The sequence below is a fragment of the Dromaius novaehollandiae genome, chromosome Z (assembly GCF_036370855.1).
Source record: "Dromaius novaehollandiae isolate bDroNov1 chromosome Z, bDroNov1.hap1, whole genome shotgun sequence".
In the NCBI taxonomy this organism is placed as follows: Eukaryota; Metazoa; Chordata; class Aves; order Casuariiformes; family Dromaiidae; genus Dromaius; species Dromaius novaehollandiae.
In genome coordinates this window covers 20,829,700-20,852,871 of record NC_088132.1, presented here as the reverse complement: position 1 = coordinate 20,852,871, position 23,172 = coordinate 20,829,700, and the positions used below count along the sequence as shown (strand labels likewise).

The 23,172-nt window shown below is 41.3% G+C and overlaps 1 protein-coding gene across 7 annotated transcripts in view; it reads left to right on the top strand.

Moving 5' to 3' along the window:
• Positions 1–23,172, top strand: part of FREM1 (FRAS1 related extracellular matrix 1) — a 79,395-nt gene that overhangs the window by 27,176 nt on the left and 29,047 nt on the right. For all 7 annotated transcript variants that reach the window (XR_003258836.2, XM_026097825.2, XM_026097824.2 and 4 more), the window contains 14 exons: positions 197–393; positions 4,011–4,101; positions 5,167–5,334; positions 5,843–6,051; positions 6,855–6,948; positions 7,552–7,804; positions 9,431–9,628; positions 10,820–11,005; positions 12,224–12,420; positions 13,245–13,470; positions 14,753–14,897; positions 18,313–18,454; positions 19,779–19,974; positions 20,725–20,989. Coding sequence is in view for 6 of the 7 variants with exons in the window: in XM_026097825.2 (XP_025953610.2) it covers positions 197–393; positions 4,011–4,101; positions 5,167–5,334; positions 5,843–6,051; positions 6,855–6,948; positions 7,552–7,804; positions 9,431–9,628; positions 10,820–11,005; positions 12,224–12,420; positions 13,245–13,470; positions 14,753–14,897; positions 18,313–18,454; positions 19,779–19,974; positions 20,725–20,989 (2,567 nt within the window). In the remaining variant the exon portion in view is untranslated. The remainder of the gene's footprint in view (positions 1–196; positions 394–4,010; positions 4,102–5,166; positions 5,335–5,842; positions 6,052–6,854; positions 6,949–7,551; positions 7,805–9,430; positions 9,629–10,819; positions 11,006–12,223; positions 12,421–13,244; positions 13,471–14,752; positions 14,898–18,312; positions 18,455–19,778; positions 19,975–20,724; positions 20,990–23,172) is intronic.

Sequence of the window (23,172 nt, the reverse complement as noted above, 5' to 3'; positions counted from 1 at the left end):
ATACTAGAGTTCAGCATTTAACTGGTTGTATATTTCTGCTACCTTTGTGTTTATGATATGGTATTGGTATGACATCTATATCCCATGTGTCATATTCAAGGGCTCTATTTTCTTTGCATACCTGCTTGTAAGCAATTGCTTGGATATCCTCTTCTTTAGAGCAATGGCTGCTGATTTTACTTTTTCCTGGTTTTAGGTGCTGATGGTGCACATTATCCCTGTGGATGATCAGCTACCCCGAGAAGCCCCAGGAGTGACCCGTCACCTGGTTGTTAAGGAGACTGAGATTGCTCATCTAACTAAGAAACATCTCCACTTCGTAGACGTGGAAGAAGAAGAAAGGGAACTCACATACACCATAACCTCTTCCCCATTTTTCCCTTGTAGACACAGGTATGTGTGACCCAGTGAACCCTCCAGGTGGGATGGGGCGATGCCCCAGGTAAGAGAAGGGGCCTTGTCGGCACTAGCAGGGTTGTCTCTTTGGTTCTTCATCTGTCTGTCTAAGGAGCAGGTGACAATAGTTGGATGCAACTTTCCTGTTGATAATAAATTGTGAGTCAGAACCAAAAGCAACAGAATAATGCACAATATTGCATATTCTTGTTTAACAAGAAAGAAGGAGAAAAACACATGGTACCTTTTCTTTCCTTGTGTTTGATGTGTAGTTTACAGTGGCCCTTTGGAGCCTCTATAGTCCTGAGTATGTCATAGCAGCTTTCTTAGCTGGTAGGCCAGAAGCTGATCTGGGGCTGTCCCAGACAGAGAGGACGCGAGGTGTTACAGCTCTAGCCAGGCTGTGTGAGTGTTACTGTGGTATCGTGAGGGAGCCTCGGGCTGGATCAGGAGCCCAAAGAGCAGAGCAGAGCAGAGTGGGCTACAGAGGGCACTGGTGACATGCAATCCATGTGTGCAGTAGCAGCTTACACGTCACTGATGCTGTGAACTGTTTGGTAAATTCATGGCAGTGTCAGCAACTATTAATAAATAGAAAAGCTTAAATTCCTACCATTGCACGGTGTAAACTGAAGATCAATATTTGCAATTCTGACCTAAAGCAACAGGGGATCAGTATATAGCTGAGAGCAAAGGATGTTTATCAGCCAAAACAGGCACCTGACTGACAAATTTGCTGGCTATTGCTGTTGTCTTCTTTTGGAAAGATGGCTTGGTGGAAATTGCTTCACTTGACAAGTTTACAGGATGAATAAAAATAGAAATAATTTCTTTTTTTACATAAAGAAAAATGCAGGTATGTAAATAATGGGAGTGTAATGAGCTAGGCTTGCAGTGATGCAGACAGGCACAGGTGCACTGAAGCTGATGTATGGGATGCGCATGGACATGCCTGTAGAAAATCCAGCGCGTGCCTGTATTGTAATGCATGCAATGATTTTTCATATTCATCCTGAAAAATATCTCTTATGATCATTTTTCTATAATAATGTTTGAATGAATAATAACAATAGAAGAAAGAAAATGACTTTACTTTCACCACATTTGGGCATGGAAAGGTAGTTTAAAATGTAAGATTCAGCTACAGGCATACCTCATTTTATTGCACTTCACTTTATCGCGCTTTGCAGATATTGCGGTCTTTATAAATTGAAGGTTTGTTGCAACCCTGCATCGAGCAAGTCTATCAGTGCCATTTTTCCAACAGCATGTGCTCACTTAGTGTCCCTGTGTCACGTTTTGGTAATTCTTGCAATATTTCAAACCTTTTCATTATTGTTATATCTGTTATGGTGATCTGTGATCAGTGATCTTTGATGTTACTACTCTAATTGTTTTGGGGTGCCACAAACCATGCCCATATAAGACGGCGAACTTAATAAATGTTGTGTGTCTTCTGACTGCTCCACCAACCGGCCGCTCTACCGACTTTCCGTCTCCTCAGGCCTCCCTATTCCCTGAGACACAACAGTGTTGAAATTAGGCCAATTAATAACCCTACAAAGGCCTCCAAGTGTTCAAGTGAAAGGAAGAGTCGCACGTCTCTCACTTTACATCAAAAGCTAGAAATGATGGATGAGGCATGTTGAAAGCCAACACAGGCTGAAAGCCAGGCGTCCTGCTCCAAACAGCCAAGTTGTGAATGCAAAGGAAAAGTTCTGAAGGAAATTAAAAGCACTACTCCAGCGAACACACGAATGATAAGAAAATGAAACAACCTTATTGCTGATATGGAGAAAGTTTTAGTGGTCTGGACGGACAGAAGACCAAACAAGCCACAACATTCCCTTAAGTCAAAGCCTAATGCACAGCAAGGCCCGACCTCTCTTCAGTTCTGTGAAGGCTGAGAGAGGTGAAGAAGCTGCAGAAGAGAAGTGTGAAGCTAGCAGAGGTTGGTTTATGAGGTTTAAGGAAATAAGTCATCTTCATAACATAAAAGTACAAGGTGAAGCAGCAAGTGCTGATGCAGAAGCTGCAGCAGGTTATCCAGAAGTTCTAGCTAAGATAATTGTGAAGGTGGCTACACTAAACAACAGATTTTCAATGTAGACAAAACAGCCTTATGTTGGAAGAAGATGCCATCTTGGACTTTCATAGCTAGAGAGGAGGAGTCAATGTCTGGCTTCAAAGCTTTCAAGGACAGGCTGACTCTCTTGTTAGGGGCTAATGCAGCTGGTGACTTTAAGTTGAAGCCAATGCTCATTTACCATTCTGAAAATCCTAGGGCCCTTAAGAATTATATTAAATCTACTCTGCCTGCGCTCTATAAATGCAACAACAAAGCCTGGATGGCAGCACATCTGTTTACAACAAAGTTTACCAAATATTTTAAGCCCACTGTTGAGACCCACTGCTCAGAAAAAAAGATGCCTTTCAAAACATTACTGCTCACTGACAATCTGCCTGATCACTCAAGAACTCTGATGGAGACATACAATGAGATTAATATTGTTTTCATGCCTGCTAACACGACATCCATTCTGCAGCCCATGGATCAAGGAGTAATTTCAACTTTCAAGTCTTATTATTTAAGAAATACATTTTGTAAGGCTATAGCTGCCATAGATAGTGATTCCTCTCATGGATCTGGGCAAAGTAAATTGAAAACTTCTGGAGAGGATTCACCATTCTAGATGCCATTAAGAACATTCAAGATTCATGGGAGGAGGTCGAAATATCAACATTAGCAGGAGTTTGGAAGAAGTTGATTCCAACCCTCATGGATGACTTGGAGGAGTTCGAAACTTCAGTGGAAGAAGTAACTGCAGATGTGGTGGAAATAGCAAGAGAACTAGAATTAGAAGTGGAGCCTGAAGATGTGACTGAATTGCTGCAATCTCATGATAAAACTTTAACGGATGAGGAGTTGCTTCTTATGGATGAACAAAGAAAGTGGTTTCTTGAGATGGAATCCCCTCCTGGTGAAGATGCTGTGAACACTGTTGAAATGACAACAAAGGATTTAGAATATTACATAAACTTAGCTGATAAAGCAGCAGCAGGGTTTGAGGGGACTGACTGCAGTTTTGAAAGAAGTTCTGTTGTGGGTCAGATGCTATGAAACAGCATCACATGCTGCAGAGAAATCCTTTGTGAAAGGAAGAGTCAACTGATGTGGCAAACTTCATTGTTGTCTTATTTTAAGAAATTGCCACGGCCACCCCAGCCTTCAGCAACCACCACCCTGATCAGTCAGCAGCCATCAACATCAAGGCAAGACCCTCCATCAGCAAAAAGATTATGACTCGCTGAAGGCTCAGATGATAGTTAGCATTTTTTAGCAATAAAGTGTTTTTTAATTAAGGTATGTACATTGATTTTTTAGACATAATGCTATTGCACACTTAATAGACTACAGTATAGTGTAAACATAACTTTCATATGCACTGGGAAACCAAAAAAAATTGTGTGACTCATTTTATTGCGATATTCACTTTATTGCGGTGGTCTGGAACTGAACCTGCAATATCTCCGAGATATGACGGTATATGAGTGCTGCTCTTCCTGTTCTTAAGTGTTGCTAACCAGGATGCAATATGTATGTTTTTGTACAGCCACTTAGACGCTGGGAAGCTGTTTATGGTGGACACCATCCCAAAACTGGTCAAGGATCCTGCTGCCCTTGCGCTGAGGTCATTTACTCAGGTTAGTTACATTACATGATGCCATAACTAGTACCAAGCACTTTTAAAAGCAGTTACAAGAGGACAGATTGTTATTAGCAGAGAAACAAGAGGTGTGAAGTGGGATATGAAGCTATCACATTAGCTCTGCTTAAGATTCTCAAAACCTTGCTAATTCAATCCCAGTTTTTAAAACAAATTTCCATCATGCTTCAGTTCTGGAATATGCAAATTTACCTTTCCTTCTGAAACCAGCAGGGGCTGCACTTGCTTATGGTAGGCTGAATTTAGATCCAGCATAATATTAAGACAGAGGAAAAAATGCACAAATTGCAGAAATAGGACTGTTTTCTAGATCCCTGTTGGTTTCATGTTTCTTCTCAGCACCTGTGATGATAGCTGCAGTCATCTGGAACTGGCTTACGTGTTCATTTTCAGTATTTTGTTGCTCAGTTTTTACGCTTGTACAGTTTGACAGATGTCTTTGTTATGAATACTAGTAAAGTGCCCTGTTTTATATTCTGCTATATGGTTAAGGTCGCATAATGGTCATACCTGCAATATCATAATGAGAGCTCTGAGGCTCTGAGCTTATCAGTCTTTAACTGCATGCCTGATAAGAGTGTCTAGATGGAAAGATTTGCTGATGGTCTCTTTAGTCTCTTTCACTCACCTGCCTTTACCTTGGGAGACAGAGGTAAATTATATTAAGTTATATTAAAATTGTTCTTGTATAAAATATTTATTTTAAAGTCACAGTATAAAAAAGGCTCTGGGAGCAGCATTCTTAAATGGCTCATTTTCCACCCAGAAGATAAGACCACTGCCTCTGTTATCACTTCTAAATTGTGCCTGTATTTTTTGTTTCCACATGGTTAAGTATTTGCACCTGTACTTACCCAATTTGTAGTTAAAGATGCAATTACTCAAGGTTTTGTCAGAACTGAAAAGCAGATGTAAAATTTCTGGGATTTGCTTTGACAGTTCAGATAACTTCTAAGTAGAGGTTGAAAAAGGTCTGTAATGTCCTGAATTATGTCTATTCTTACATTCTCCTCTTACATGCACCCTTCTTCATCTTTTGCAGCATGCTGTGAATTATATGAAAGTTGCCTACATGCCCCCACTGCAGGACATTGGGTCTGAACCTCAGCAAGTCCAGTTTATATTTTCTGTCAGCAATCAGCATGGGGGCACTTTGTATGGGATCTGCTTCAATATTACGATTCTTCCTGTGGACAACCAACCCCCAGAGGTAGGGTGGTGGTGAAGGTGAGGGTGGAGGACTCGGAAGTGGCTTTGAGTAGAACTTAAATAGGACAGAAATGCCAGGAGATGTCCTGATCCAACTGAAGTCAAAACCAAATCTTCTCCAGTAGCAGAGTGTCAGTGTCTTACATGTAGGCATCAGTGGGACTGAAGTGGAAGACAAAGTCTGATGAATGTGCAAGGTGATTTTTTTCTGCTGAGTAAACTGAGAACTGCATTCAGAGGCCCTAGATCTCTTCTTTTTGTTGCCTGTATTCTAGGTATTTCTGAAGGTGTAGAGCCTTCCTGAATGGGACTAGTACCTATGTATTAGGCCCACTATTAGTAGATGCCTGAACTCCTCCCACCACACGACAGAGAAGCATGCAGCCCTTGAAATTTTGACTTTTAAGATATCGCATGTCCTAATTCTAGAGCACATTGAAATTGTCCTGTTCAGTGTATGTTTGGAGGTGCAGCAGAAAACAGCAGTTCAGCATTTCTCCTCTGGGCAGGTGTTCACAAGCCATCTGAGAGTGGAAGAAGGTGGCCTGATCCCCATCACGGAGGGGCACATTCGCCTCTCTGACGTGGACACGAGACGGGAGCACCTCCTGCTCTTCCTGCGGAGACAGCCACAGCACGGTGCCGTGGAGCTGGATGGCGTTCCCATGAAGGAAGGTGACAGGCTTTCCTGTGGGGACCTGCGCACACTGGCAGTCAGGTTAGAGGAGTGTCTGGCTTTTCCTCCTGCAGTGGCTGAGTCCGTCGGTTGAACCAGTGAAACTGTGGGGTAGTGACGTGGGATGAGGGGCAGAGGCTCATCGCCCCACGGCTCTGTTAGAGCTACTCCAGGACAATATTGCGTCTGAACCTCAAACTCACAGAAGAAACTGAGCCGTTGTGTGGCCGGACAAAGGAGCTAGGGACCACGTCTGACGTACAGAGCTGAGGTTTCTGCCTAAAGCAATGCCTCATGCAGGTGAGGAAGCAAATTCTGCGTGCAGCCATCTGGTTCCTGTAAAGAAGGCAATGGTTGCCAGCTTTATACTTTTAAGGGAGCTTTCGCATTCATTAAACTTATCTAGACTGCAAGAAAAGTTGTAGCAACCACTGATTAACCAGACGATGAAAATTTTGCTACTGTATTTGTGGAGAGAAGAGGATGCTGACTTTTATATGCAGGCAGAATTAGACTTCCCTGGCTTAGTTTCTATCTGTTATTCAAAGAAGATATCTACTGCAGGCAGAGAGTATGTATTTAGTAGCCATCTCACAATCAACCAGAACACAGATGAAAAAGCTTCAGAGAAACTTCTTTCTCAGATGAAGTCCTGTTTTTGCTGGGGCCTTTCCTCACATAGGAGACCCTACAAGCCCCAAACACACTCTGATGACAGCCCTAAGTCGTAGATGAGTGCTCCAGTATGGAGATTGGCTTTCTGTTTTGGGAAGGATCCATGAGATCTGGCAGGACCAAAAAAGCACATCTTTGTGTGAAATTACTGTGGCTCTTTATCCTTGCAGGTACCGGCATGATGGCTCAGAGACACTTACTGATGATATCCTCTTTGCAGCCACTGACAGCATCCACTCAGTAGAGTTCACCTTGCAGGTCAAGGTCAGTGTGTTGCACGCTTTGGAGAGCATTTGCTTGTGCAGAAAAGGGCAAAGTGTGACTTCTGCCTTGGAAACTGGAAGATAATGGATTAGTTAGGGTTTTTTTTTCAGCCTAGCTGTTGGGTTTATGTGGCAAATTTGAGAGCAAATTTGGCTTGCGTTCACTGAAAGGCATCTGTGCTTGCTCTAGCTTGGGCTCTTCTGTCTGGAGCTAGTCTCTGTAATTAAACACGGGGAGTGAAGGGAAAACCTCTTCTTTTTCAGGCTATAAATTCCACTGTCAAAGAGATGCAGCCAAGTTAAAGTTGTGCAGTGAACTCTTCTAAGCAAACTTTTCATCCTCACTGCTTAGCAACTAAAGGTGAAAAGATTTTAAGCCTTCCATTTTCTTTTCACAGTCTGCTTAGTTTGGTTTACTTTTGTTTTTGAATTTTAACAGCGACCCTAACTCAGCTGGTTTCATTTTGTTCACAGAGAGAGCTCAATGTACACAAACACTGACACTGTGCAGCTGGTTTGGGCCGGAAAGCAATATGTTTAAAACAATAGTTTTTCACTGAAACAAAAAATTTTTTAAAAAACCTTTAAATCTCTTTCTTATTAGGTGTTGCCTGTGAACGATGAGCCACCTGTCATGCGAACAGGCCTCATTCCTGTTGTACACTGCCTGGAGGGTGAAGAAGTGGTCCTTTCCTCAGAGTACATTTGTGCAACAGACGCAGACAGTGATGACATGAAGCTGGTGTTTACGCTGGTTCGCCAGCCCTACCATGGGGTAGTGAGGAAAGCTGGCATCGTTGTGGATCGTTTTTCTCAAGCTGATATCACCTCTGGCTTAGTCACATACAAGCACACAAGTAAGTGAGATAAGGACAGAATTAGACTGAAAGGCGGTCAGATAGTTTTGGCAGAAAATCTTAACCTAAATCCATATAATCTTTGCAGAAATTAAGTAGGAACTGCTGAGCAAGCACATCTGTTATAACTGGGGGGGGGGGGAGAAAAAGTAAGTGATCTTTGAAATAAGGCTCCTATACAACTACCAAATATTTTAATGTGTTCTCCAAATCCCTATTTGAACAGAAATTTATATTAGAACAAGTGTATGAAGGGATTGTAATCCTGGAGGATATCTTTTACAGCTGCTGATAAAATATCATTTTATCAGCAAAATTAAAATTAAAATAAGATCAAAATAGTATCTTTTAGTTTGTTCCATGGCATTTTAAGAAATATCTTAAACCTTTTTCCATAAATGTGTTTAGATAAAATGTAATGCTGTAAATAAGGATGCAGAGATTTGCTAACAACCTGAGGTACTCCTTGCGAGCCTTTCCGATCTGCACAGATATCATCTAGTAGGGAATTAACAGTCTTCCTGTACCACAGAGAAAACAGTGTTCAGGTTTCTGTCAAGAGAACGGCAGCACTAAAAAGTTGTCCTTTTGTGGTTTTATCTTTAAAATCCAAAAATATATTTTTAAGTACTCACGGAAATCAAGGGCCAGTTAACCCCCTTTCCTACTTATTCAAATCTTTCATCAGCATTGAAAGAAATTCCTTCCCTACACCTATGATAACAACTGTAGGATGTTTTTCAGTTTCTGGTTTTCTCTGTAATTAATCTCCAGTTTTGTGCTAGCGTAGAGAATAGAGGTGATCTTCTCAGACTTGGGGCTGTTTAAATGAACAGCTGGTATATTTGAGAGGGAAAGGAAGTACTTGATTATGGCCATCCATAACAAACTTTTCTTCAGCATCCCAAACAATATTGGGAATACTATTTTAATGGCAGTGTTTTGTAGAGCAATAAAGGGCAGAGGCTGACCTTCAAAGGTGCATTGCCAAATCTGTGCTTTTTCATTTCCAGATTTCCACACATTAAATGAGCCGCCAGTAGATATTGTGAGGGAGCCAAAGAGTCACTATCTTTTCTTCATCAGCAACATATTGGCACAGGCTTCCAGGACTTCTCAAGACTGAGATGCACTCACTCACAGGAGTGTCTTGCAAAGGATGGCAGTCCCCAGTCCTGTGCTAGCCCTGTTGCACAACACTCAGTATCAGCCCATGTTTTGAACGTGACTATGTATGGGTGTAATATATCGTATGGCAACAAAGCACAGCCCTTGTTATCATCCATTTTGTAGGGTTCAGAATATAGAATATTATAATAGTAATATTACAACTTTTAGTAGTATTGTCTTAGTTATATGCTTTCCTACACCCTTTTACTCTAGAATAGAAAAAGCTGGTTACAGTTAATTAAAAAAACAATCAAACAAGTAAACTGACACCCAAACCAAACAAAGGCCCCAACTCCAAGTATTCTATTCATTTCATCAGCCTATTTTGCTGTTATTTTGGCCTATCTTTGTCTTCTGAATTCAAATACTGCAGTCTGTCCTTGCAGGATACAAGATTTGTCTTCAGGGAGTTTTGGTTCCCTGCTGCAAAACATTACTTCTCAACATGTTTTCCAGGTGGGGAGATTGGCCTGACTCCTTCCTTTGAGATCTTAACCTTTGTTGTCTCTGATGGTGAAGCTGGCTCAGATGTCAATGACTGCTGTTATGACGGACCTCTTCCTCCTCCAGTTCCACTTCATGATCCATTGCCAGTATTTGACCTTAACATCACTGTACTTCCAGTGGACAACCAGCCTCCATCCATCACAACTGGTGAGAGCTTCCTCCTGCTGTATCATATTATTATAATGTGTGCTATGCAGTAATGTAATGGCTAAAGGCTGAACTTTTTTTTAGCACTAGAAAGAGTCAACTGAGAAGCTCAGCACTCAAAATTTTTAGATCAGAATTTCCGTCAAATAACTTTTCTTTTTCTAGTACAGCCTGACCACCAAATTCAGGTGCTAATATGAGCGACTGCTTGTGGCTCTTCAACTGCATGCTTAAATCATGTGGCTACAGAGAAGGGTGCTCAGATCTGCTGCCATCCATCTATACATGTACGTTGCTGCACATGTCCATTCTGTCTGAGTAAAACTGTACTATATCTTAGCCCTGAAATGTGAACTTATGTCCAGACAGCTCTCAGGCTTATACAGTACAAAAACATAACCATAAATATAGGTATACTTCTGCATTGTAAGTATACAGCAGAAATTTAGACTCTGGTCCTTATTCTCTCCTGTATTTCCTCAAGGGAGGGAATATTTATAGTACTGACATTTAATCCTGCTAGTGAATAAAGACAAATCTAGGCTATATATGTAACTGATCAAATTAATTAAATATGAAGCTACATTTCTACTAGTACTCTTCAGGATCAAAAATCCTCAATTAAAAAAGAAATAGTTTTGATAAAGTACATTTAGTTCAGCAACAGGCCATTGTGTGAAATTTCCATTGATTTACTTGGCTTTGAAGGAGTATACTCAACAAAGGCATACTTTCTACCTGCCTATCTTTTTCTTTTTCAATATAATTTATTTGTAGGCATCAAGTACATGTTAGGTATCTCAGAGAATATTCAAGCATATGTATGAATAGTTTTGTAATTTGCAGGCTATCACCCAAGCAATGTTCTGGAAATGAAGCATTGTCTCAGCAGGGAAATTAAGCACTGACACATGAAAAATTGTTTATTATGAGCAATTCGTAACAGCTCTCATGCAATTAATGCTCTGACAAATAGAGGTAACAAATGATTTTGAGCAATACATAAACCATACTTAATGACTTACCAGTAATATCATTTTCTGATCCCCTTCCCCTCTACTTATATGTTGGGAAGTAGAACTGATATTCATGTTCTTTCTCCCTTCAGTTATTATTTCAATTCTTTTTAACAAATACCAGAGTAAGCTGAGCTAAATAAGCAGTAATGCTTATCGCATTGTTTGTGTGCAGGTGCAAGGTTTGTGGTGGAGGAGGGCTCCTCAGCAGCCCTTACTGCTAACCATTTGTTTGCCACTGACCCTGATACCGCTGCCGATGACTTAGAGTTTGTCTTGGTTTCTCCTCCCCAGTTTGGTTACATTGAAAATATACTGCCTTCTCCTGGGTTTGAGAAGAGCAACACTGGTATAAGTATAGGTAAGTCTTAATGACATATGGTAAGCCTGTGGATGAAATACAGGGGGCTTGGTGAAGGCAGTGATGTGGGCTGTGTTGAAGTAGCTGCAGGTGCAGGCATTAATATGGACTAATTGAGGAAAGCAGGTGTTGGCAAATGAGAGTGGTGGGACTGCGTAGGAGGATTCAAAGGGAGACTGCAGCTCTGCAAATGTGGAGAACTGGCATTTGCAGTAAACAAGCTTATTTCTGTTTTACACATTCCAGCTGCAATCTATTAGAAATGGCAATATGAGACATTAATCTACTTGCTCTGCATCCCCCTTCATTCTCCTAGGCAGGCCCCCCCCCTTATGTTATGCTTATATTTTTGTCAGTAAAATAGTAGTAGCTGAGAATTTGAAAAGTGTGGGTCCCATGTTAGTCTCCAAAGTGAAGTTACAAAAGTGAGGGAGATGGTGGTTGGCTTGGATCTTTTCCTATGTCCACCTTGAAGTATCACAAGACAGTTTCATCTTCAGCAGAACGGGCTGTGGCATGTTCTGTCACACTACCAGTTCTTACCAGTATCCCCAGCTGAACACCCAGAATCACTGATCCCTTTTGAAAATGATTTGTTTCGGAGAAATGCCTGTAAGGCTGGAGAGAGACATTTCTTAGTGAGACTTTTGGCCCCCAGTCTCTTGAGCTGTCAATCAAATGACAGTCGATGTCATTATTTAGACCCCAGATCTTTTCCTATCTGCTGTTTGGATCATCTTATTCAGTTCTGCAGACTGCACAGAGTTGCACCGCCCTAGAATAAGCAAGAGGATGTATTTTTGTTTCAGGGAAAGGGAATGCAACCTGTGCTCCCTTGCAGAAGCCCATGCAGTGGGACACCCAAGCCTGGCGAGTGCCTTGTGCCTGGCAGCAGAGGAGGCTGAGCACTACCTCTCCTCGCATCGGTCCTCCCAACTGAGCTCCCTGGGAATAGGGAACGGTCAGCCCCTTCTCTCCCCCTGCCTTGAGCTCTGAAACTGGGATCCTGCTAGGACTTGCACACTGGAAGTGGGGAGGGGTTTTGTGCCTTTTGCTACAATGTCTAATAAAGCAGCAGAAAACATGACTGATGATAACTGATAAAATCCAAGAGATTTGTTCTTTGAAGAAAGACACAGTTCCAGATATCTTATGGTATGCAAGACCAGGAAGCAGAAGAGAAGTTGTGCTAACTTATCATCTCTTTAAAATCTCTAGCATCCTTTCAGCTGAAACACCTGAAAGCCCTGAATATAAACTATGTACAGTCCAGGCACATGCGGATTGAGCCAACATCTGACCAGTTTGTACTTTACGTCACTGATGGGCTGCATCACTCAGCAGAGACTCCATTTTTCGTGCTGATCAACCCAACCAATGATGAAGTCCCAGAATTCATGGCAAGGAACATTTCTGTAAGGAAAGAAATAAAAGGCTTGTCACAGAATTATTTTATGCCAGAAAAACTCTTTAGTATAAATTGGAGCATTGTTCTGACATCTGTTCCTCTGCATCTTTCCCTTACTTTGTGCAGTTCTGCAAAGAGTCTATTTAAATCGCAGGTAACCCATAAAACAGAGCTTCAGCGATACTGAAGCTGTGCACAGCTCTGCTTGCTAATCTGCAATTTAGTAAACAAAGGTTCAAACCTTTAAACAAAAAATAAATCTACAAAGAAGGAGGATCTTTATTCTTCCGCTTTCACAAGAGCTTTTGGGAATTTTTTCTGGAGTCATTTTTGTTCGTGGCATAGCCTCTCCTCTCTCTGAAGACACTGCTTTTAATAGAAGTAATGACTCTGTGACTGCCATGCTAAGGAAGCATGAGATTATCTCATTGTAAAGACCCTATAAAAAAAAATGTGCCTATGTGTATAAATTCATACACACAGATATATACATATTTTTATATATATTTATGCATTTAAAAGGCTTTCTCATCTGCATTCTCTAACACCTGTTATGATGTCTGCTTACCTAAAAAGCTTTTCTATTAATTGGGCCACATATGAACTTTTCATCTAGCCTTCTGGTTTTCATCACTGCAACTATTTACTACTCTATGTCCCTTAAACTTGATTGAAATCAGTACCTGTTTCAAAAGCTACTGGAAAAAGGATAAAGAAAATGAAGAGATAGGCTCCCACACAAAAATAGCCTACTTAGGCTACCATGCTAAAATGTTGCAATTTTTCTTTATGTAGAAAAAATTGATTTTTTTCTCTTTCATCTGTGTTCAGGTTCAAGAGGGTCAGATGAAAGAGCTGAATCTCTCTGTTATCAATGCAATCGATCTGGATGTGCCTCAGGATCATTTGGTGTTCAGTGTTGTGCAGAAGCCCTGGCATGGGTTTCTCATTAATGGAGTTCATGGCAACGATATTCTACACTACAAACAGTTAATTACTCATCATCACAGCCACGAACTTCTTGTTCATGACTTTTCCATGGAGCTACTTATGAATGGTAGGTGTAGCATTCATTTGACATTAGTCTTTCATTCCTTTAATAATTCATAGCAGACAGAGTGGCACAGTAAGAAACCTTCATGACTTATTTATTCACTTGCCTTAGGTGTATTTCCAAGAGAATGTTTAAGAATAGAAATTATCCTGTTTAATGCTAATGTTGTCTAAAGACTTGAGGAACTGTCAATAAATTCACCCTGAGAGGCCTGCATGTCAGAAAGGGTAGTGATATGACTAGAGAGGCCATCTGCCCTGAAAAAACAAAGGGAATATTACAACATATCAACAAACACATTTTAAAACGTTTGACAGCAACTAGAGTAGAGAAGATAAGACTGACTTAAAAACACATTAGCTAATCATGAGAAATCTTGGGGTTTAATATTGTCCTAAATAATAAAGGTAACAACTGGAATGCTATAGCTTATCATGTTCAGTTAAACTGCTTTGAAGTGGCAAATCTCTTTTCAAAAGATGTAACTAAAAAGTGTATATCACGCTGTCAAGAATATGGTGAATTCTTCCATACTGTTGCCATTTAATGTAATATGGGATCTACTGATACCAATGGGGACATGGATTTGATCCTGTCACTCAGGATACAGTTCAGTCCTCAAAACACTTAGGAAATATTTTACTCCTCTCTGACTGTCTAATAGCACCTTTCAAAAGTACATACATGAAAAATAGCATATCCCCAGCCTATATTCCTCAACTTTTCCAAATCCTGATCTTGACTGTCTTCTAATCGCTTGACTTTTCTCTCCTCTTTCCTACAAAGGAGACCTTACAACCTTACCAGTTCCCGCTCAGATCTTCTGACTGCTCATGCCCATAGCCACAAGGCCAGCTTTCCTTCCCAAGCCTTGTTGAAAGCTCCCTGTGGAGCTCTGTGTCTAAGGCACGGAAAAGTATTGCTTCAGACTATCATGTGTTGCTTAATAGTTTCACTCTCCTATGGTCTCTGTTAAAATGAATCAGAAAGGGGAGAGTAGAAGAAACATGTAGTTTTTCAGACCAACACAGACTCTTTTGTGAAAGGAGGGCATTTGTTAGGAGGTCATACTGGTGTCTTTGAGTCACAGGTATGTGATCAAGGTCAATGAACAGCTGCTGGTTGCCAAGCTTATCCTATAGTAGCTAAAACAAGATGGCTGTGGCCAGGGGAGACGTGGAGGGGAGAAGGAAGGAGGATAATGGACAGAGGGAAATGATGGGAGAGATCTTGAAGGAGATAGATAAATTTCTGTATCTCTCTCTCTCTCTTTTTCCCTGCATAGGAATGAAGCTGATATACATGCATGATGACTCGGAAAACCTCACTGACAGCTTTATAATCCAGTTATCAGATGGGAAACATAAAGTCCTCAGAGCCATTTCAGTAAAGGTCATTCCTGTTAATGATGAGAAACCAGTGCTGAGCAAGTAAGCCACATGTTCCTATCTCAAACTGAGGGATGAGTTCAAACAAAATTATCCAGAAATGATCAAAACAGCACATCAGCGATTGGTAGGACTAGGATGCCATAAATAGTCACAGAATAATATCAACAAAGTTGTTCCCAAGCGAGTCACCATCAGTCTATCTTATAAAAGCATTTTCAGTGAAGGAAGGGCACACCGTTATATTGATTAGTATTTGAAGGAAAAAAAAATTCAGTACTGAGAGCACACACAGAGAAAACACAAGAAGAAAGGGGGCAACATGCTTGTTCTGTCTACCATGCTGTACTTCAAAATGTTTCCCAGGGAGCCCTGATCTTTGCACACCTCTGCTGGCCACTCCACATGCTGCCATCAACCCCTGCCGCTTCACTTTCTCCTTCTCTGGGGCTACTGTCTGTGAAAAACACCTCTGAAAGCAGCTCAGTATTGTGTCACAAGGGAGTCCCCAAGGCTGGCATCTACTTGCCTCACAGTGGAAGATATTTCCACTTGATAATACTTTTTTTCTATTACAAAAACACTACTGCGTAGCCATAATTCAACTTTTGAACAAGTACGTGCTGATTTCCTTTACTCTCCAAAATTAGGATTCACAACGAATTAATCCCAGGATTAGGCCAGGCCAGAAATTGCCTAGCAGACCATTGCCTGGCAATTCATAGGCAGCTATTGAGAGTTGCTGATAGGATTTGTGAGAGAGCTTGAACCTCCTGGACACTTTAACAGGGAGTTGTCTCTTGGGATCTCCATTTCTTAGCTGATGAACTGCCACAGAGTACCAGGGCCCCTGTTCTTCTGGCTCCCCTCCAGCCCCAAGGTGGGTGGATGAGGGTGTCGGGGCCTGAAGGCCTGGGGAGCACAGCTCCAAACCACTAAACCATGCATTTTGGAAGCGAGTCACAGCCTGTCATGCAGGCTGCCATTAAACTGGGAACTACTGAGGTCTCAGGTTATATAGCTATAGATCAGTCTGGAGTTTGGCCTGTCTCCAAACCAGACCCACATTTCCTTTTTACGAGAATTTTGAATGTTTTCTTTTTAATGTGGAAATTCCTACATTAACAGATGTTAGTTTTAGAGTTGAAGGATTATCAAGGGCCAAATAATGCTAACGAGAGAATGTTCACTTTAAGTTGTAATAAAGGGTATAGTTTATGTATTTATATCATGTACTGATAATTACTGTTTAAATGTCACTGCCCGTTTGTTTTCTGCTTGGTAAAGATCCGCATGTCATTCTCCACCCTTTTTCTCTGAAGGAAGGTGATGGAGTGCAAGAAGCCATGTGTTTTTTCCTATGCCCACCTGGATCCAGGAACTGTTGCTATCTTGGTTGGCAATGTCGGACCTTATCATTTGTCATGCCTGTGGTGAACACAGAGCATAGTGAGCCATTTCCTTGTGAAACAACTATTCCATTATAGGAGGTTACCACTTCTTACTTGTTTTTCTTCCACTAAGATGCAGCACACAACCAGCAGTTAAGTGACAGTGGTCTAAGGAAACATGTTTCCTTTTGCATTTGAAGTGGATCTGCCCCCACATGCAGTTGGTTGCCATGTCTTTGCTGTGGGGCAGGAACTTGCTTATGCCACTGCAACGGTTTACATGTGAACGTATGACAATACCTGTAAGCTCTGTTTCACTTTTTGGTCTGGGAGCACCTTTCCAGGCCAGGGAGTTTTAATCCTCACCTCCATCAGCTGTGGTCACCAGACTGAAGAATCCGGATGGGATGTTTTTGGCTGGAGCCACAAACAGTGGCTCTGACCCACAGTGACTGCCAAACAACCAATCTGTCCCCTCTCCGATTGTGTCCTGCAGCACGCGATGCCCTTGGGGAATGTCAGGCCCTCACACATTCCCTTAAAAGCTTCATTTCAAGATCAGCCACATGGATGCTATAAAGACTTAACCACCTAATTGCTACATGAATAAATGAGCTGGGATTAGACAGCATTCAGAGTGCACCTAAATGTGTGTATCTTCACTCATTTTTTGTTTGATGCTTGTCTTCTTAGGCTGTACAATCTTTGGGTCAGACATGCGATCCTTCTGTATTTACAGGCCTGGCTACAGCATCATTATTACTAATAGGAGTCATAAATCTTGAGGTTGCTTGACAGGTCGTTAATATGACTTGGCATACTTTGTTATTTGACTTCGTCTTAGTTGCTCATTATTTTGCCAAACATGACATTTCTATGCCTCATATCTGTGTCAGTTTGAATACAGAAACTTCAGGCAAAAAAGCTCTGCTGATTTTGAGAACAGTAAATATATTTTCAGCTATCAATAAATAACTGTGACAACTTCTTCTGTTGGAAAGCTCAGTCATCACTCTGCTTTGGAGCAAGCACTTGAAATCTGGCAAAGGCTGTTATATGAAGGATTTGTCTTTTGTGATTCTTGTAAAAATCTACCTGCATTTGGCCAAGCCAGAAGCCTTTGAAATAGCATGGCTTTCACATGCTCAGTAGACTCTGGCCAGAGCTTAGCTGCCAAAATGCCCGAGGAGTCTGTCCTTGTTGAGCATGCTCTGTGCCCCCAGGCAGGCTTGAACAGGTCCTATTTCTGGGCTGATTGAATATGCTGAATCCCTTCCAATGTCTTATAATATATATAGTCTATAATACAGTTTGGGTACATGCTGCAAAAATTTAAGACAGCTAACAGCAAAATGATAAAGCAGAGTGTGTAGAGGCAACTGGAGGATGACTGTTGGCTGAGAAGGAAACAGAGCAGACATGGTCTGAGAATTATACCAGAGCAAGGCTCTGGAGGAATTTCAAGCTATGTGGAACTTCTCCGCAGAGCTGTCTCAAATTTTATTTGTGAATAATGATGGCCATTTCTGCCAAATACCAGGTCCCTCCCCTTAAGCTAGTTATCTGAACCCAGGGCCCAGGCAAGTTCTGCAATGGGGAGCATTAGAGGAAATCGGTTAGGTCTCTGTAGGGCAATGTCCCTTAAGGGACAAGCAGTGTCAGGCTAGTCAGCTGGGAGACGATCTCTCCTCTGAAGAACAATGGAGTCATTATTGGTATGGTCTATAGTAGCAGTAACATGTAATAGAGCCTATTAGTTTATATTGTCCCCTTCTCATAACCTGTTTGAGGGTAAGTGGAAAGGGCCCACGGAAAGAAGACAGATGTGGTAAATCCCAGGGTGCTGCATATCTCCGCTTTGCTATTTTTCACTACTGCTAGGGGAAGCTAGTCTCTCCCATATGATTTTCTTCTGGTTTAACAGAAATAGGCACCCTTCTTCCTTACTTTCTGCAGTTGTTATTTCTGTCAGAATCTGGGTAATCCATATTCCTGGAAGAAGTATTATGTGTTGGAAAAGTTACTTTTCTGTTTTTACATGTATGCATGACTTCTTATTTTTGCAGGAAGGGTGATATAGAGGTACACATGGGTGAAACCCGAATCATTTCTAGTGCTGTTCTGTCAGCTGAAGATAAGGATACCCCCAGGGAGAGAATTTATTATCTATTTGAAAGAATTCCAGAAAATGGTCAGCTTCAGCTCAAGGTTAGTCTTTGTCTTCAACAAAAACAGGCATGCGAACAACTCTCTCATTAGGATAGAATGAAGCTCAGCTTCCTTTTCCCCCAAATGTCTTTCATGTTTTGAAATAGACTGCTATGGGTAGTTGGCTTGTGGAAAGAGTTTTTGAACCAAACAGCGACACTGTCCTAGAGGCTTTGAAACGGGAGGCCAGATTCTCAATGGGAGGAAAGTGAGGGTGAAAAGCACGGCAGATCCTCTGAGGGGATGGTGGAGAGAGACACCGGTGGAATCAGCCTACAGAGGGGGAAAACCAAGGGACAAAGAGAGAGAAAAAAAAGACCTAGGCTAAAGAAGGTGACAAGTGAGCAGTTACTTCAGTTACTTCAAGATACAGAAAGAGAATGGATGGAGATCCTGGATGTGTGTGAAAAGTAAGTAAGAAGTAATGAGTTAGAAGAAAAGTGTGTGCAGAAGAAAGATAAAAAAGAGGGAAGATGGAAAAGGATACAGCAAGAGGATAGGCACTGGCAGAAAATAAGATTAGAAATGGAAAAAAGATGACCATCTGTTGACCAAAGATAAGCCACTGGAACAGAAACAGAGAACAAATGCCTTTCTTTTTATTATACATACATATAATTGGAAAAAAACAGTTTCAAAAACCTAGGATCCTGGGAAATATTTTGATGCTGTACCCCAGCACAGTCTGTGGATCACATGAGAGTTGTGAATGAAAGGGGTCCCACACTTTGGTGGGAGAGCTGCTGCTGAAGTCCAGCAGTTTGAATGTATTTGTGAGTCCTGTGTGTGTGACACCCTTTGCTGCAGAGCCTGTGACACTCTTACTACATGCCAAATACACAGATCTGTCTAGCATGAGGCACTAGAACATCATCTAATATGCAAGGAATTTTATCAGACATTTCACATTTTTCCAGGGGAGGACCTCTAAGTCTCTCTAAATTTCTGTGCTGCCTAAAATTCTCCACAGTTTCATTTCTGATATACCTCTATGTATTGTCTAGAATAGAAGAATAGTTGTATCAGATTAAGAAATGGAAAACATAAGATGGATCAGTATCTTTTCCATGTTCCCCTTGTTGGTGTCTCACTGAGAAGTGTGCAAGACTGTATTTCTCAGAGTAAAAGTGACTAAACTCTATTTACCTGCATTTATTCCTTATCACTGTATCCTCTCCAGCTTTACAGCTACTTGGGAACCAGTAGCTTAAAAGGGAAGCCAGGGAGCTGCCACCAACAGTCTGCATGACCACAAATAAACTCAGTTAACTGGGAAGGGTATATGGGGGACTGTCTGTTACTGAAGGATGTTTATCCTTTCCAGGTTGGCAGAGACTGGGTGACTCTCCAAACTGGAATGAAGTGCACCCAGGAAGAACTAGATATGAACCTTGTGAGATACATCCATACAGGAGCTATAGGGTCCAAGAACCAAGACAGCTTCACATTTTATCTGTGGGATGGATACAACAGATCCCCAGCTGTGGACTTCTACATAAATATCAAGGACATGGAAAAGGGTAAAGATCTGCTTGACTTAACATTTTACAGTGCCTGTTTCTGAAGCAAAGATGATCTGAATGAATGGGATCATCCTGAAACTTCCCCAAGCACCAGGTAGGCCCTTGGCAAGCCTCCCTGCAGACCCCAAAGCCTGCCTGCTGGGATTTCATTGCCCTGATGTCTCTGCTCCTGAAGAACCGGTCCTGGGGATTACAAAAGGCTTTGCCTACAGCAGTTTTTTACACCTTGCCTCCCAGTACTTCCACCTACTTTTCAGATAGAGTTGACAACATCTTTCTGAAATCAGTTTTTTGTCTGAGTAAACCGAAGCACAGAAAAAGGGCAAGAACATAATAAGGTAGGCAAAACACTGTTCAAGAGCCCTGACTTCCAGTTTTATGTTCTAATCTTATCGTCTCTCTTCCATTACTGGATCCCTATTACAGTCCTGACTTAGGCAGGGGTAACTGGAGACTACTAAGATTGGAACAGGGGCCCAGACAGGCCGTGCCATCTCCGTTCTTGGAGGTGTTCCGGCCCCAATGGGATAAAGACCCGAGCAAACTGGTCTCATGAGCAGGTCTCATAGCTGACCTTGCTTTGAGCAGAAGGTTGGACTGGAGACATCCTGAAGTCCCTTTCAGCCTGAATTTTCCTATAATGCTATGATTTTTCTGTTGGTGATGACTTGCATGTGGCTAAATGATGCATAAGAGATGAAATTTCAAATCAGTATGACTTTTAATGTTGTTTTATCTATTCTGCAGGAGATATTGCTGTTTTCATAAAGCCTCTTAGAGTGCCAAAAGGGGATCGAGGCTACATTACGACAGATGCCCTCCTTGCATTGGATGGAACGGACAAACCAGAGGAGCTCCTTTACGTGATAACCTCCCCACCTCAGTATGGACAGATAGAGTACGTCAGCTATCCCGGCATCCCCATTACCAGCTTCAGTCAAATGGATGTAGCAGGCCAGATAGTCTGCTATGTTCACAACACTAAGGCACCTGTTTCTGAAGATACATTCAGGTAAAGCATTAAGAAAAAGCTTCCTTTCCTCTTGAATTTCTTGGGTATTTGCAGAAAAAGTATTAAAAAGAGGAGATGTGGGAATTCTTAATATCTATATAGTGAAGATATTTCTGTTCTAACAGATGCAGTTATGACTGCCTCAGTAATAAATACATTTTTATTGACCCTGAAGTAGTAGCTTGAGCCACATTCACTCAGTGATACTGTCTTGAATATTATTAAAGCACTCAAACATCCATAGGAGAGACAGTGCAGGAGAAGAACTAAGAATGTAGTTTTTGGAATTTCCCTATGGTTTCCTGCTACTGTTGGATGTGGTGAAACTGCTCGGTCCAGCTGTTAGCTAACTGATTTCTTCTTTTTTCTTATTTATTACATTTATTCTGTTGCAGGCTTTTTGAATCCAGTAGTCATTCTTTAACACACTGATAACCAAACTACTTACCTATTCCGCCATCATAATAGTTCAAAAATTTGTGTAGACAGCTGGATTTTTTGAGTAAAGTCAGCTATTTATACACCCAGTTCAGCAGCTTAGTGGCAGTTAAGTTTACTTTCACCTGGGTCCATCCTTGGACCAGCTTAGACTAGGTTCACTCCTAAAGTGAATATTGCCTTGCTTTTACTTGAACCACTCCTGGTCATAGAATGGAATGATCTAAGGAGTTATCCTCAGGCAAAGAGAGAGGTGTGTTGCTGCTGAATGTCTCTGGGGTAGTTTTGGTAAAAGAGAAAAATTAGGCAAATTTTTTTTACAGAAGAATGCTAACTTCTTGTTAGCTTTTGACAGAAAATTGAGTTCCTGTAAAATCAAAAATTTCCACAGGAAATAAATAAAGGCTAACTGTTTTTCTTCTGTGACTACCAAATAGAGCATTAAGTCTTAAGAATTGTAATTCAGATGTATGAAAGTCCCCTTTTCACACTCTCTTATGAATAGGATCCCTGATTTGAACTGCATTTTCCATGATGCATGATGAAGCTTAAAGGACATGTTGCATTGTTCAGCCAGAGAGCTTTTTCCCGTAGAAGCCAAGGAAGTGGGATGTGGAGACATGAAATAGTCCCACCTTTGACAACGGGGCAGCTCATGCAGACATTATCTCAAGCTGAGCCACATGTAATTTTGGGACATTTCTCAGCCGAAACTTTTTGAGCTATTCCTTCCAATTGATTCAATGTTGTGGAAATTCTGATTTTCAACCGTCTCTAGTCATGAGATTTGTCTGATGGCCACTTGTGGTCATAACATAAAAAGTGAATGAATGTTCTTTGGCTTGATGGAAGCTTAGCAACACAGTTGTGAAACGCTATGACCAAAACTGGAATTAGCCTGTACAAGGAAAGTTGCTGTTGTGTCAGCGCTAGGATGGGTAGTGTAGAAAGTGGCTTGCGTCAGTGTGACTTTTGTACCAGACTAATGAAGGCATTCAATGATCAGACCAACATTCAATGATCAGAACTATAATTCCAGGGCAACTGTGCATGCACATAAGCCCAATGTTTAGGCTAATGGCTTAGAACCAAACTAGAAAGTCAGCTTTATTAAAAGTAAGGTTATGATGTTTTAATAAATACGCGTATCCGTTTTAATCACAATAATTGATGTTCCATGATGTTACCATTTGGTGAAGAGTTTGGTTTTGTGTAGGCATATAAATACTGTGGCAGATTATTATTATGTTCTTAACATGGAATGGTAACGTTAATTATATGGGGAAGGGGTGTTAATTAATCAGATTTTTACCTTCCACCGAAATATTTTCTTCAGTCAAAAATTTGCCTGTATTGTTTGGTGCTGCTGGCCTGGAAGAAAGATTTGGCAGTGCTTGTTTGGACAGATGACTTCGAGTGATTAGCAACCTGACATCAGATGCTGGCAGCAGGATGCTAAAAGAACATACTAATGTCCTCCATTTTGACACGCTGGCTCAATTTTGTAATGAGCTGGCACTATTTATGATTCCATTTTTATCTTTTAAATGCCATGACAGATGGTAGGTCCTTCAGCCAACTCTATTGCCATGAAACTGCAGAAAGCATGAAACCTTGGTAATGGTGAAATCAAACCATGCGACATGTCCTCCTAACTATATCTGAGATTTGTCCCCTAAATTTCATCAGAGTGGTAAGAATGTTGGCTGCTCTCTATTCCTTGGGGAAACATGAAGTAGCCATAA